This window comes from Sceloporus occidentalis, unplaced genomic scaffold (genome assembly GCF_023333645.1).
Source record: "Sceloporus occidentalis isolate IW3139 unplaced genomic scaffold, rSceOcc1.0.p SCAF_2, whole genome shotgun sequence".
Classification (NCBI taxonomy): Eukaryota; Metazoa; Chordata; class Lepidosauria; order Squamata; family Phrynosomatidae; genus Sceloporus; species Sceloporus occidentalis.
Window position 1 is genome coordinate 33,612,994 of NW_028316982.1, and position 16,488 is coordinate 33,629,481.

Sequence of the window (16,488 nt, forward strand, 5' to 3'; positions counted from 1 at the left end):
GGATTCCCTGCTTGGCCATGGAAGCCCACTGGGTGATCTTGAACAAGTCACACTCTCTCAGCCTCAGAGAGGAAGGCAATAGCAAACTTCCTCCAAAATGAAATGCATGCTTGTTACAAAGGCAAAAAGTAAATAAGCACAATTTCCTAATCACAGGATCTGTTCCTGGCTTTGGTCTGTTTTCTTTCCATTCAAAGAAATACTATCTTCTAAAGACTGACTGAGGTCTAAGCAGCGAATTCCCTTTAGACTCCAAAGGGAAGCAAAGTTCCTTAGAGGAACATCCCCTCCCTTTTCAGATCTATTGTTCTGTGAACAGCAAAGCCTTCATTTGCTGTGCATTGGACTTGTTTGACAAGAACCATATCCCAGCAACTGGTTCTGGTAAATGCAAAATAACTCAATTTAAACAAGACAGCAAGTAGTATTTGATAACTTGGGGGAAAGAAAAGGCAATTTCTCTGCCCTTTAGAGATGGGATTACAGAAATGTGGTGGCTGTCTGAGTTGCTTGTTAATCCCCTTTGCACTTTGGAGCATTGTTATAAATATCCTGCTATATTTTCCTGATGGGAAATCTTTGTATGCATCCAGCAACAACCTCACCAACTATGTGTGGTATTTTGAAGGAATCTGTTTCTCTGGTATAATGGTAAGTGTGGCTTCTGCACTTTTTACTATGGTAATTGCATTTCTGATGTACCCTGCTGCAAGGCACTAACTGCAACATGATCATTTAATCTTGTCTTGTGATATAAAAAGTAGAAAGGAGCAAAGAATAATTCTATTAATTTACAGCCTGTCAATTTATTCAGTATCTCCAAATCAAAGGATGCTAGTGCCCTAATATTTCAAAATTTTAAGGGAATAAGTCTTCTTAGTGTAGGACTTGTTTACTAGCTGTACTTCTGTTCCAGGTAGTTTAAGATCACGACATGCAAGAGCATTTACTTCAAGACAGCATACTTCATGAATCTGCATGCTTGATTTGCCATCTAATAGGGGGTTTATGGATATTTTCACTAATTTGGGACAGTATCAGCACATCTCTAGTTATACTTGTACAGCCAGAGAGTACAATCAAAGTGAAGAGTAGCTGGAACAAACTGACACTGAAATTGTTTGTTTCAATTACAGGTATGTGTTCAAAGCATTTATGTCTTGCCTTTCTGTTCCAAAGGTATACTTGAAGCAAATTATATCAGTGCAATTAAAGTATGCATTCATATCAGCAATAATATGTACCTAAAAATACTGTATGTCCCATTGAAGTCTTTGAGTTTGTTGTGGTTAACTTTAGGCTGCTCCTAAGATCAATATTGTACCAGAATAGCTATCAAATATTAAGATCCTATAGAGTTACAGGTAAAATTTGCAGGAGACATCTAAAAGTGTTTAACTTTTAAAAGAGGAGTCTGTTCTCAACTGCATGAGGGTTGGTTACAGTTAATCAGTTATTTGGGTAAAGCAAATATGAACATGCACTCTTCATGTTTTCAGACAACCCTTAATGATTTTTTTTCATTTGTTGCCAAGAGTTGGCATCGAAAGGAGCTTTAGAACTAATTCCAGACACATAATGCACAGAAAAATGTCTAAGACAAATGCTTTGCTGAGTGGTGGCATTCTTATTTGTATCTGTCCCATAGTAGAGGTCTTAAGAGCTAAACAGTATGCTAGGCTGAATGCCTAGCATGCTGTTCAGCATAACTTTCCTTTTTTACAGCCAGATAAATATACATCACCCTGATCTAGGTCAGATCCTCCACACAGCAGTGGAAGAGTTTACAACTTTCTTTCTCAGCCCATTTTTATTTTCAGAGTCCACACACAGTCATTCTTGCACCATATGGCAGTTAGAAAAAGAAGCCTCTAGATTTTGTTAACTAGATATTAACAAATTACAACTTCCCCCAAAAAAGTTATAATTCTACAAAGGCCAATATGAAGATCTTAACTGAGAGGGCTTCTCTGTTCACCTTAGCATGAAAAGTTTTTGTGCAATCATGACTTGGCAGGTAGAGTGGTATTCCCTCTATTTGTGATGCTATAGAAGAAATCTCTGTGTGAAAACCAAAGGGCTTTTGTTTTCACATGACATGGGGTGCGTCTACACTCTAATGTAGTTTGATAGCACTTTAACTGCCATGGATCCATACTACTCTACCAGCACTCTGGTAGAGAAGGCTAAAATGCTTGTAAAACTACAAGTCACAGGATTCCATTGGATGGTCTACAGAATTTTAAGTAGTGTCAAATTGCATTATTTCTACAGTGTAGATGCACTCTGTTATTGTGCTGTGAATCAACTTTTACTGCCATGGCAACATACTATGAACTCCTGGGATTTGTAGTCTGGCAAGGCAAAAGAGCTCTTTTGCTGAGAAATTCCTCCCTAAAATGCAAATCTCAGGATTTGATATATGAATCATAATAGTGTTGTATGTGTGCATATGAAAGGCCCCAAATCTTTTTTTAAAATATCTTTGTAATCAACGTTTTTATCTTGGGCATCCTTTTAATTTCATCTCTGTCCAAGGTGAGAAAGCGCTTTCTACTTTTTTATCACATGGTAAAAAAAAGACTGCTATCACGGGAAAGCTGAATTTGCTAGGAATGTTGTAGATGAGAAAGTGAATGCTCATGCTTGATCTCTGCCTGTTCAAACACCAGTAACTGCAATGAAAAGTCAACATGGGTTGTCTATTGATCACTGAAGGGAGATTAGATTATTCATCACATAGTTGTTTCCTTTTTTTGATCATCTATGAAAAATGTCCTTCCAACATGCCTTTCTTTGAATTTAATTATATACAGAGTAGATTATGGTGAGAACCCGTGTGGTGTAATGATTTGAGCATTTGACTATGACTGTAGAGAGCAGGGTTTGAATTCCTTCTCAGTCATGTCAATGGAGATGACCTTAGGCAAGTTACACTCTCTCAGCCTCAGAGGAACGAAAAGGGAAACCCCCTCTGAACAAATAGTGCCAAGAAAAATCCCATCATAAATTCACCTTAAGGTCACCATAAGTTGGAAAAGACTTGTAGACACACAACAACAATAATTACAAGATGTATGGCACTATTTGATCAGAATGGTATTAATCTTCTGAGACAGCCAGGATCCAGTAATGGCTTAGCTTGATTCAGTGTCCTCTTTGATATCCATTCCTGCTCTTCCAGATGCTTATGCTGGCAGTACTTTTAATAATCTTGGATCAAGACACCTTTCACAAATGCTGTCAGAATGAGAGCTGCACTAGAACATACAGGGTCAGTATCTTGATTTATGCTTGGTGCTCTTATTATAAAAACTCTCTTCTCCTTTTACTCCTTTAGCCTCTACTGTTTCTGTTCTCTTTCTCACTTTACCTCTTTCATCTCTGTTGAGAACAGAGAAAAACAAAAACAGGAAGGATTGCTGTCCCACCACTCTCAAATGGATGGAAACCTTTCCTTCCTCCTATTCCCTTTTTTTTAATGCTATCAACAAATATACCCTGCTAACACCTTATTCTTTTAGGTTTCCTTTCCTGTAGGATGAATCCAGCGCTTGGGAAAGTTATTTTTTGGACTATAATTGGCTGGCTTGGAAATGCTACAAAAAAGTCTTGGGAAGTGAGTGCATCACGGTCTCAGGAAGGAAGCATCAAAATGATACTCCTATGGTCTATAATACCTATGCTTTAAATATACAGTTTTAATATTTATTTTTGGTATTAGCTACATATATATACTGTATATAAAGACTATATCCTTATGAATTCAAGCGATGGGTGTACATGGCTGTCTTTCTCCCCACCTTATCTTCACAACAACCTTGTGAGGCAGGTCATTTTCAGAGAAAGTGACAGGACTAACACCATATATGATGCTTGATGGCTGTGTGTGGAATTAAAATGGACCCTTTCACACTGCACACTTTGCCATTGCTACAAACCCTAGAAGTCCAGAAGATACATAATAGCAATTTCATTCAAATCATAGAACTATATTTGTGTAGTGTCAAAGGGCACAGATTTTCCCTTCACTCTAACTCAGACCTACACAACTTGGCAGTAGGAAGGGGCCAAAACTAAAATAGGCTAAACGTCTTCAGGTCACAGACAGGTTTTAATTAAATATTAATTAATTAATATTAATTATCAGTAATTAAAATAATACATATTATTAATATTAATTCCATCCTCTTCTGCCTGGCCCTCTCCTGGGGCGAAAGCCAAGCAGTGGAGAAGCTTTGCAGGGCTAGCAGTTGTCTGTCCTCCTCCTCCACATGTCCCTCTCCTCAGGAGAAGGCCAAGCACCAGAGGAGGAGCCTTGAAGTTGTTCCACATCTTCATGGGCTGCCCAAAATCCTTTGGTGTGCTGTGTGTGTGGCCCCCGGGCTGTATGTTGTGCAGGCCTGCTGTAACTGCTTTATCCTCTCTAAGGCAAGGTCCACAACAGACTCACAGCTCTCCCCTGCAGCAGCATTTTTGAACAATACTCTTCCTGTTACCTTGCTCCTCATGAAGTTCATGGCTGTTTGTGACACCCTGACTTCCTGGAATTAAACTAAAAACAATTAAACAGTCAAACAAATTCTATGCCAGTAACAAATTCCCTATCTTCTTGTATCTTGCTTCCCCCTGCCCCCCCACCCCACCCTAAAACCCTTTATAAATCTGTGCTCCCAGCTTGGACTTTTGACAACAAATCCAATAAGAAATGCATGTTTTTGCAAAAAAATCTGGGTAAGGACACTCATATGGGATAAATTCTCCTTTTGTGTACCAGTGGTTATCAGTGGTTGCCAGGTCAGTGGAGCAGTGAATCAACTCTAGGTTTTAGCCTGACGTTCAGCATCTTTAAAGTTTGGACACACCCCCCCCCCCCCCAACACACATAGAGATTTGTATTTATCTATTTATTTTCCTGTCTTTCTCACAACACATGACTTAAGGTGGATTTGCAACATTGTAAAACATTATGGCTATTTTAAAAAAACTTTCTTGGCTTTGAATTTGTCACTTCGTTACCACATCTAAAAGTTTAGCATTTCCATGCCTATTCATACACTGTGATTATAAAGGTCCTTCCTGGGCACCAGTTCACACCAAGCATCTGAGGAAGTAGACCAAGTCTATGGAGTTTATCACATGGGGGGGGGGGGGGCAAAGTTCCCAAATCCCATGAATAAACAGGGATTAAATCTGGGAATATTCCACAAAAGCGGGATCGTTTTCTGACTATGTAGCCCGATGTTGCCATTATCCTGGACTTAACCCATGATTAAAGTGGCCAAAAAGCACCTCATTTTACTTTTGGGATTTTCCTGAAAATAAAAGTGGCCAAAAGCAGACAAAACATGTATTTTAATTCACCAGTTAAGTCTGGGGTAATGGCGATGTCGGGGGACATAGTCTGAAAACAATTTTGCTTTTGTGGGATATTCCCGGATTTAACCCCCATTTATCCATGGGATTTGGGCACTTCCTTCGCATGCGATATAATCCTATGAAAGCTCATGCCACAACTTCTTCTACAGTTAGTCTCAAAGGTACTACAAGATCTTGACCTTGCAGTTACTGATCACCTTCAGTACTAAGTTAGACTAAGGAAATAATTTTATGTGGTGAAAATGTTTACTTCTCTCATGTGACAGAAAGGATAGCATTTCTGTCTTTCCTGCATCCTCATAAATATAACACTGTGCTCTCTTTAACACAGCGTTTTATTTCAGTTGTGCTTGCCCTGCTAGGGATTGCATTCTCTGGATACAGTCTGATCATATCTACTCTGGGCTTAGTTCAGGGACCATACTGCAGAACCGCAACTGGCTGGGAATATGCCTTCAAAGACACTGCAGGCCGGTAAGAAAAACTGCTATTGCTAAGGGCAACTTTAGATGTATTAATTGTGTCTTGTCCCAAGATTTAAAACTGTATCTTTGCGTGCTTCTGCATGTAGCAGATCCTTTCATTTTCATCCACTTGCCCTTGTCCTTTGTAAAGTTTGTGACAGCTTTCATGCCTTCCAACATTTCACAGTGGAAAATCTGCACACATGTGGGCAGGTTACATTAGAGTATGGTTAAGATAACAAATGAATGAAGAAGAGCAGACAGGCTAAGAGAGGCTGTAGCAGTTTGCTCTTGCCTGAGTCTACAGGGAAAGACAAGAGTTAACTGAGTGCAACCTTCCTGTGTACTTTGCAGCACTTGACATTAGCTGAGGACAGGGGAGGATGGGACAAGGAGGAGACATTTTAAAAACAGCTGAAAAAGTGAGATGGCAGCAAATTAACCAGGACTATCCCTGCCAAATCAGTACAACTGAAGGGTATGAGCTTACATGTGTATAGCTGCACATTTCAAGTCATCCAGCCTCATTTCCAGACACTCTTCTTCATCTTCCTTCTCCTGCACTGTTCCTAGGCCACTGACACATTGCAGATAAAAAAGATTCCTTTTCCACCCTAACATCATTTCCTTGTATGTTACTAACTCATACTTTCATTCTTTACTCCAGCATTCCTCAACTGTATGCATTAAACTGAAACTCCCATTTTTCCAGATAGCACAGGAAATAGTCATGTTGTCTGAGGATGGTGGGAAATGTAATTCAGATATATTCAGAGAGCACTGGGTTAGAGAAAGCTACCTTTCACTGAAAGATCTATATCTGCTCCCTGCTGAGTGTGAGCAGAAGGAGCAAGCATGCATGGGGAAAATGTCGCTCAAAGGAAGCAAAAATATTATCCAGGCCACTGCTACTGCTTGCACTGGACAGCTATCAGCTTTAGTGCAGAGCCTGGATATATACAGGTATTGTTGCTTAAAGAACCTCACAAGAAATAAGAAACAGAAACAGGTCAAAAAGGAGCCTCCATCATTGTGTATTATTATTATTATTATTATTATTATTATTATTATTATTATGCTTTATTTATATAGCACTGTAGAGTTGCACAGCACTGTACATACTTTTGATTCAAAGGAGAGAGATAAAAGTATTCTGCTTTCTATTTTGAAATTACTTTGTTTGGAAAGAGCAAAGCCAACAAAGAACATTGTGGCACCTTAAAGACTAATAAGTTTTATCAGGCATAAGCTCATCCATTCTAGTTCTTTCAGCAGGTGTATAAAGTTGCACTTGATGCATTTGATGAAGTGGGCTAGAATCCAAGATGGATAAGAAGATGGGACATCATTGTGTTGCTGATAAGGCTGAGTGGGAAATAAAGCTCTGAATATTTCCCTCATCTACAAAATTTGACAGGACTTTAGCTATGTCTGTGATAACAATATAACTCCAATTCTTTTATGCTTCTGTTTCTCTGATAGCTACCTCACGGATCAGACCTCCTGGTCTCAATGCTCTGAACCTGCTTATGTAGTGGAGTGGAACATCATTTTGTTTTCTGTTCTGATAGCTCTTAGCGGTCTCCAAATTTTGATCTGTTTTCTGAAAGTGATTGCTGAGTTAAAAAGGATATTGTGCGGGACCTATCCTGTTTTTGTGCAAGTAAGAGAATAATTTTTTTAAAAAAAACTACTGTTTAAGTAGACATAACAACTGTATGTTTATCATTCCATTTGGTAAACTATGGGACTAAATATTTGTCTCCATAGATAGATTTTTAACTGGAAAACTCCCCTCAACACTTCATCACTTTATGGCTCTGGAGGGGTGAGAGGCTATAAATAAATGCTCTGAATGAATGAATGAATGAATGAATGAATGAATGAGCCTCATCTATGTGCATGCTGCTGTGGTGGGAGTGTTTCATTTATTTATTTAATTTATATCCCCTTTTTCTCCCAATATGGCATCCAAAGCAGCTTATGGTGTATGTTTAAAATAAAACAGGTAAAACAATAATGGTACAAAGGTTTTTAAAACCCATTAAATAACCAAGCCAATTGATACATTAATTTAAAACAGTTAAAAATGCATTCAAAACATAGTGAAAGATGCAGCATGTCTATTAAAAATCCTCCTGAAGCCTCTTTGAATAAAAAAAATCTTTGCTTGCCTCAACTGGTAGCACCCTAAGAGTCTGTCTGCATGGTGTGTGTGCATGTGTCATCAAGTCACCTGTTGACTTATGGTGACACCATGGATTTCATGGGTTTTCTCAGGCAAATTCAATTTTGTACGTTTTTAATTGTATTATTTTATATTGTAAGCCATTTTGAGTTCCAACTTTGGAAAAAATGGGATAATAATGAGGTGTAATAATAATAATAATAATAATAATAATAATAATAATACTTAGAGGTGGTTTTGCTAGTTCCTTCCTCTGAAATATAGCTAAAGCACCTGGTATTACTTGGTGGTCCCCCATCCAAGGACTAACTCTGCTACAGAGTTATAATGGCTGGATACCACTTTAATTGTCATGGCTCCATCCTACAGAATCTTGGGATTTCTAATATGGAGAAGCACGGTTACAAAATTCTGGTCCATCACCCTGAACAACAGCACTACAGCTATTCTAGCAGAAAATTCTAAGGTCTATCTATAGCACACTGCCCTGGCTCCATTCTTTGGAATTTATAGGAGGGTTTTTTGTAGGGGAAAGGGAGACTGATAATTCTTGCTAGAATGCTCCAGTTCTACAATTTAGGAAAACAAGCTAGAGCTCTCTAGCAGGAAAGTCTAAGAACCTCCCAAAACTATAAATACCAATATTCTATAGGACAGAGCCAGGATACAAGTAGTATCAAACTGCTGAATAATACACAGTTACCACTGTCTATACTGCTGCTCGTCTGCCACCCCATGCATGGTACCACTCTGTGACACAAGAGCCAATTTCCAGTAAGCTGATTAGAACAGGATTTCTTATCTGGCTTCCTGCTATAAGCATCGTAATAGAATTTGGGTTAAATCCAGTGCTTGAAATGAAGGGAATCTATTAGTCACAACTAGTTTAAATTCAGTTTGATTTCAGTGGGTCTGTTCCAGATAGGACTAATGTTGGGTTTATCTGTTTGTTTGACATATAGGAAATGTATAGGCCGAAAAACACATACAATTGTCATTTTTTTAAAAAAACGATACAAGTATAAAGTTGGATCCAGCATGATTTCAGTGTTGGACTAGCACTCTGGGAGACCAGTGTTTGAATCCTTGCTTGGCTGTGGAAACCTACTGGAGGGCCTTAGGCAAATCACTCTCTCTCAGCCCAGAGGAGGGTAATGGCAGCCCCAGAAAACTCTGGGATAGGGCTGCCTTTGGGTTGCCACAAGTTAGAAGTGACAAAACAACATCTCTCTCTGGCTTTGCTTCACGAACGAAGATTCAGGAAGGACTCATCCCATGCTTTGTACAAGCGTGTTGATGACTAAAAAGGCCAATCCGGGATAAACAGGTCCGGTTGCAGAAAGCACAGTGGAAAGTCTCCTTGGGTGATGTTTCTGGGTTTCTCTTTGAGACTTGTTCGGCGTGAGCTTTCAAAAAAGGCTGCAGCATCGTGGATTGTGTGTCTCCATGTCTCCCGATGCGAGGCCAGGTCAGACATTGTTGGTGGACAATTTGGCCAAGCCTGAGATGTTGTTTCAGGGAGTCCTTGTATCTCTTCTTTGGGGCGCCCCTCTTATGCTGACCTGTGGCAAGTTCACCGTAGAATACTATTTTTGGGAGGTGATGGTCCTTCATCCTAGAAACGTGTCCTAGAAACAACAACAACAAAATGGTACCCTACTGTCCGTGCATAGAAATGGAAAATACTTTAATGCAATTGGTTATAGACACAAGTAACAAGTCCAAGTTCTGATTGATGGATCACATCACTTGCAAGTTAAAATTTGACTGCATTCTCTTCTGTTTTATAGCCAGCACTGACTTGACAATCTCAGGAAAAGACGAAAGGTGTTTCCAGATGTACAGCTTCTAGAGACAATTATTCTAGACAGTGTCTAGAATCAAAAGGCATTGTGGAGCCCTTCTGCGTTTCTCTGATAAGAAAAGAAACAGATGAAACAATGAGGAGCAAAAGAGGAGCATTACAAGTTGATGATGACAGCATCTGGACCCCTGTGAAATTTGGGGCAGAGGAATTGCACAATATAATCCTAGTCTGGATGTATTCTTATGGATGCCACTATGCATGATATCTCTGATTGTGTGCTTTTGATGTAATTTATAGAGTATTACTAAAATAATTTCTCTGGTTTTGTAAGATTCTTTTACATGCTTGAATATGCAGATGCACGCAGGCACACTTGATGTTACATAAGAAATTACTCTTATATTTTTTTCAATATGTACATTTCAAGGCTTAACACCCTTGTAAGGAAGTTTACAGTTTCTGGCATATTCACATTTCTAGTTTCCTTTCCCCGCTCTTTTCTCTCTCTTGTCTGTCTTGTATATTTAAACTGTGATACCCCTAAGGGAACTTTTATATTTGCATATTTTAAGCACATAGTATAACATATTGTTGAAGCTTCATGAATAAATATTTGGTTCCTAATAATTATTTGGTCATATGACTGTGGATAGCTTCAGTGAGGCCTCATTCTTTTACATCATAGACCAGAATTTGGGCTATCCTACTCCAGATTGCAAGTGGAGTCAAATGAAGAAATGCATTTCTGTGTAAAAATTATTTAAATGGGCTGGTTGCTAAATTAGGGCCCAGAGCTTTGAAATTCTAAATCAGCTGTCATTTTTAATTGTGAGCATTAAAAAAAAGTTTTCTGATGACAGAAAATCATTTTCAGTTTATGTCTAGAACAACAGCTCCTCACTGCACTGCCCAGTCTGCACTGGCTGAATGCCTCCTTTGTATTGGGGTGTAGCAGGGGGTGGTGGAGGAGGAGGAGGGAAGTTACAGGGAAGGAAGGGAAATAACAAGAATCCTCTGTTCAGGCTCGAGCTTGTGCCAGCACAAAATAGAGGCTCATCTCAACAAGCACAATGAAACAAATAGATGTAAAGGGCTTTTTGCGAATCCAGAAACATCTAACATGAACTTTAGAAGCAGGAATTGTGTACTATTACAACTTGAAATGCAGGCCCACTGCAGTAGCAGCAATGCCATGGAGAGTCCAAAAATGTCCATAGCTGTGTTGATCAACAACAATTTCTAGAAGCATTTGTCTCTGCCAGGAATAGGACTTTTAGAAAGCTACATCCAAATACTTTGGCTTACAAGATGGATATGTTTGCTCATAACAGTACATCATTGTTGGAAAAATCCATTTACTTGCTAGTTAACTTTGGGAATTGTAGCTAAATGGAAGGGGAACAAGGGATTCGAAAAGGGGCGGCAAAAAATGTCATAGGCCCATTCCACATGGGCAAAAAGTACGCCCTAGGTATGTACTAGGGTTACAAAAGGGCGTCCCTTCCGGACACCCTAACCCTAGTACATACAAAATGGTGGCGCCCATTCTACATGGGTGCCGCCATTGGGATGACATCCCCGCACCACTTCCAAGCGGAGCGGTGTGAAAGTGATGTCCTGGTGCCACGCGAGGGTGCCTGGGGTGCCCTTTCTGCGGCGCCGGAAGGAGCTCCATTTCGGAGCTCCTTCCAGCTTTGCGTCACTGGGTGCAGCCGAGCAGCCCCTTTCTGTTTGTCCCTGCCACTGTCGGGTGTCCTTGAGGCATGAAGCCCCTTTCTGTTTGTCCCCGCCACTGTCGGGTGTCCTTGAGGCATGAAGCCCCAAGGACACCCCTTTCCAGGCCGCGGGGAAGCGGCCTGGAAAGCGGCGGATCGGGGCCTCAGAGGCTGCCGCTGTGGCAGCTGAGGCCCCGATCCGGCAGGGAAAGGGGCAGGAACAGGCCGCCCCAAAAGGGCGGTCTGTAAACCGCCATAGTCTCTACTAATCAAAAAGCCTTGGATTTTTAGTGCCACATGCCCTGGCTCTGCTATACCTCTGGTGAAAAATTGTCATTTTTAGATTTGGATCATCTATATTTATATGACAGTCGATGCATATCTGAGAGCCAGCATGGTGTGATGGTTTGAGATTTGGACTTTGGAGTTTATCAAACAGGAGGAATTTCTCTTAAATTCAAATGAAAAGAAAGTGGGTCCAAAACGCATTCACTTAAAGTCGCTAGTTTACGTGAATATGCATTGCATTCAAACTGGCTCCCCATTGCCTGAAAATAGCATGCCATTGCCCGAATTTGCATGTGGTAGTCTATCACGCAATAACGTGAAACCACATGATTGCATTCGAACTGACTTCTCATTGCCCAAATTTGTGTGTAGTGGGTTATCACACAATAACGTTAAACCTCATAATTGCGTTCAGATTGCCATTGGATTATACTTCCAATTCCCCTTGTCTGATAAACTCCTATGATTCTAGAGAACAAGGTTCAAATCCCCACTCAGCCATGAATATCTACTAGGTGACCTTAGACAAGTCAAACTCTTAGACTCAAAGGAAGGCAATCATGGAACTCCCCCTGAACAAATCTTGAAAATTAAAATCCATGATAGATTAGCCTTAGGGTTGCTATATGTCAAAAATGACTTCAAGGCACATAATAACAAAATACGTATACTTAAGTCTATAATCCAATCTATCTCTTAAAAACTTCCTCCTCCCTATAAATGTTATTACTGTTCAAAGGTAAGTAGGGCATATAGAGCAGCAAAGAAATGAGGTTGCCGGACAAATTACCAAGAGAGAGAGAGAATCCATGAATTTAGATTATGTGGATATGAAAGGCCAACTGTAATTTTCAATACTAGGTCAACATTTATACTATGATATAAAAATATTGATTTGTCTGCGTGTTATTCTATACAAATTCACATTTTGTTATCACAAACTCACCAAATTTGGTGTGTTATCTAATGAAATTAAAAGTGACACCAAAGTAATCTGTTGGACCTGATCCATCAACTACTTCAGGTCAAGTTGTTAAAAAGAAACAACTGCCTGGAATTTACATATAAGACAACAATAGAAAACAAAAGGTAGAACTGCCCATGTAGAATACAGAATACAAAATACTCACCTTCCAGCCTTATCAGTTGGAGAAACATTTTGTAGAAGCATATTCATCATAATTTTCCAGTTTATAACGCTTAGAAGACGAAGCCTAAGGTTTATCTCCAACATTAGAAATAAAATTGTTGCTATATCATCCACCTAGGACCCTAGGTTGTGGCTCATTCATATAAAATTATGGTGCTTGTTCTTACTGAGTTTTCATATTTTTATATTGTGATTTGACCTAGCTTTGTATATTGTATGATGGGGTGCTGAAAGGTTCTTGACCCAAACAAGAAGGGGATGACCTAGCCATGCAATTTACATGCTGTTCCACATATTCACCGTAGCATTTATGATGCCCCTTCCAGGAAGCTGCCCAGACCAGCTTCTTTTGGGGCCAGATAGGTGCCACAGCGTGCGGCTGCTGCAGCACCGATCCAGGGCAGGAAGGGGCACCTTCTAGCTGCCTGTCTGGAGTGCCTCAAAATCTCCATGCTACAGTTCGCATACCACTTCTTTACACCTGAGTATGATGGACACTTGTCACTAAATATTTTTTCCATACACTCATGGATTTCCTCTGGAGTTTTCTGCAGGAACAGAAACTTCCTGACAGCCCAGTCTTCAGCACTGGAAAATTCCATACTTTTCATTGACATGGTAAAGTTGACATGGTAAAATTCAGAAATTAGAACTATAATCCTGCAAATTGGCAGTTTACAATACAAAATTACACTCTTTCAAGCTGCAGTGATTGAGAAATGGATCAAGCTGAGACCTTTTCAGCCTGAATGCAAAATACAACAACCAGATTCCACATTGTGAAATGCAGGATTTGTTACTTGTGCCAGCTGCAAAGAACAAGATGTGCATTGACTGGACATTGGGAAAATCCCACAGTTTTTACCAGAGCAGGGTCAGTTTAATCCTTCAAAACCTTTTGATTGGGAAAGTTTCCCAAACACTGAAATCAAGACAAACATACTCAGTGTTTTTTTAAAAATATACAATAATCTGAGAGCTGCCTGAGTTACTGGAATGAGATCTGGCTGTGTTTATTTTAACAAGAATTGTGCAACCCTTCAGCCCATTGAACTAAGCAAATCAAAGAAAAGGAAAGCACAAAGGGAAACCTAGATCTTATAAAATGGACATTTTCTTGTATTAGATCATAGCAACAGCAAGAGACAGAAAATGAAGCTGGCTGTACTGAGCTATTTACTGGCTTGTTTCTTCACACAAGCCTGGGCAGTAAACAGAGAATACTACCTTGGAATTCTAGAAGCCAATTGGAATTATGCACCAGGAACAAAGGACAACATTTCTGGAAAGTTATTTTTGGAAGAAGAGTAAGTGATACCAGCCTTGTACTAACTGCACTCAAAGGAAACATTAGCATTTTAGCATAACCTATTTCTGTGTGTTTATTTCAATGGTACTTCAACCAATCAATATTCCAGTATGAGTAAATGTTGTGCAGACTGTGCAAGACACATAGAGCAGCTATATAGAACAGGATGTTTCAGTATATGCAGCTTTTCTTCAAGCCCTGATATTTTGTGATGAGGGCACCTATGAACATGATGACCAACTGAAAAACAGCAGGATCTTATATTCTGCCTGAGCATCTTAGAGTTATTTAATTTATTTAAGCATGTTATTTCTTAATGAGCCCTTGGGTAGAATGCTATAGAATCAAAGTATCTTAAAGGTCAGAAGGGACTTCCATGCAGGAATACACAGCTAAAGCACTCTTGAAAGATGCCCATCCAACCTTTCTTTAAAAGATAGTGAGTCTGCCTTCTTTGAAGGTATTATTCCATTGTTGAACCAATCTGATGGTAAACAAGTTCTTCCTAATGTTTAGGTGGAATCTCTTTTCTTGTAACTTGAATCCATTAACTCATGCTGGAGTAGCAGAAAAGATGTTTGCTCTATTTTCTCCCTGACATCCCTTCAGACATTTAAGGTAGTTGTCACATTATCTCTCAGGCTCCTGCCACAGTGTAGAATTAATGCAGTTTGACACCACATTAACTATCATGGCTCCGTGCTGTGGAATTCTAGGATTTGTAGTTTGTTGTGTAGCACCAGAGCTCTCTAACACAGAAGGCTAAATATCTCACAAAATTATAAATCCCAAAATTCCATAGCATCAAGCCAGGGCAATTAAAGCAATGTCAAACTGCATTATTTCTGCAGTGCAGATTAGACCTTAGTCTGTGGGTGTAGATGTGAAAGCAATAAATCTGCTTACTCAAAGCTGGTTTCCTGGAAGTCAAAAACCATTTATGGGGAGAATTATTTTGTCATATAAACAATTGTGTGGACTCTTATATTAATAAATGTAGGCTGGCATTCTGTATTGTAGTTACTGATTCATAACCTAGAGTTACAAATGCATAACTGCTCTGTATTCTGTAATACTATGTATTCATGACCCTAGTAGTATTGCCATGATTGTAAATGTCTGTTCAAACCTACCTTAACTGCCAGCAGCCACACCAAAAAATGGAGGTTTGTAAACCTCCAAACATCCCCTAATATATTTATTAATCAGCTATAATTTAATGTAAGATTAGGCTCCAGCATGAATAGATGTGGCTGCGATAGCATCCATAGTACTGTAATAGGTGGTGTGTATGACACGTAGACACAGCCATGTTGAAACGTGTGCGGATGGAGGAGCTTGCTTGAAGAGTGCCATCCCCCCTTCCCTACTCTGCATTTCTGATAGAAACTGGAAGTCAAACGATGTGTTCTGCCATGAAACAAGACCAGAATCCTTCTTTCATTCCTTTTGTATTCCTCAACACCCCTTTCTGCTCTCTCATTCCTGGGGATTCCAGATTTTGTCTAGGTGTTGTAATGTCCATGAAGCATCATTGATCAAAATCAACCCCCCTAACCCCTTGAATATCAAACCAACTCTCCACTTTGGAAACCTTCTCATGTTCTGTTGAGGGACAATCACACTCCATAACTATTAAAATAACTAAAAGTTGCATTCACATCACACAGTGAATGAAATTGTTCCTTATCAAGTTACAGTCATAAAGTAATATAGCTATACTTTTGTTACTGCAAAAAGGAACTAATTACAAATAGCTATCTGTTACATGGTATTTTCAAACTGCAAATTAATTGCAAGTAGCTTATTGTTTGTAATGCATAACCTACAAACTCCAAACCATCCTGAAGATTAGCAATGAACATCCAAGCAGGGTCTTCATGAGGTGTTGCAGGGGGTATCTGCTGTACCAGGTGACATCCTAAGGGCGGTGGTGACACCACTGCTCCCCAAACAACTGCCCTTTGGCAGAAATGGTCAGTGGCATTCACCTGCATGCTTTTAAAACACTGAGTGGGGAGAGGCTCAGTGGGAGGAGAAAGGAGATAGATAAATAAATAAATAAATAAATAAATAAATAAATAAATATTTTAAATATTTTTTTAAAAATTTGAACATTCTTTTAAACTTTTATTTAAAAACACCACATCTTACCAACTTTTAACTTTAACCACTTGAAATTATGTAC

General features: G+C 39.4%; 2 protein-coding genes across 3 annotated transcripts in view; both read left to right on the plus strand.

Annotated features, from left to right (window-relative positions):
- Positions 1–452: 452 nt before the first annotated feature.
- Positions 453–10,450, plus strand: LOC149318134 (transmembrane 4 L6 family member 18-like). Its single transcript, XM_089507729.1, has 5 exons — positions 453–651; positions 3,185–3,274; positions 5,711–5,853; positions 7,326–7,506; positions 9,822–10,450. The coding sequence occupies exons 1-5, from the start codon at positions 475–477 to the stop codon at positions 9,834–9,836; spliced, it is 606 nt and encodes a 201-aa protein (XP_089363855.1). The 5' UTR covers positions 453–474; the 3' UTR covers positions 9,837–10,450.
- Positions 10,451–14,113: 3,663 nt separating this feature from the next.
- The window catches only part of LOC149318135 (ceruloplasmin-like), a 37,534-nt gene continuing 35,159 nt past the window's right edge, over positions 14,114–16,488 (plus strand). Inside the window, exon 1 of one of the 2 annotated variants that reach the window (XM_089509069.1) lies at positions 14,114–14,298. In XM_089509069.1, the coding sequence (XP_089365195.1) occupies positions 14,144–14,298 (155 nt within the window). In that variant the 5' untranslated portion in view covers positions 14,114–14,143. The remainder of the gene's footprint in view (positions 14,299–16,488) is intronic. The other variant, XM_089509070.1, reaches the window with a different exon arrangement.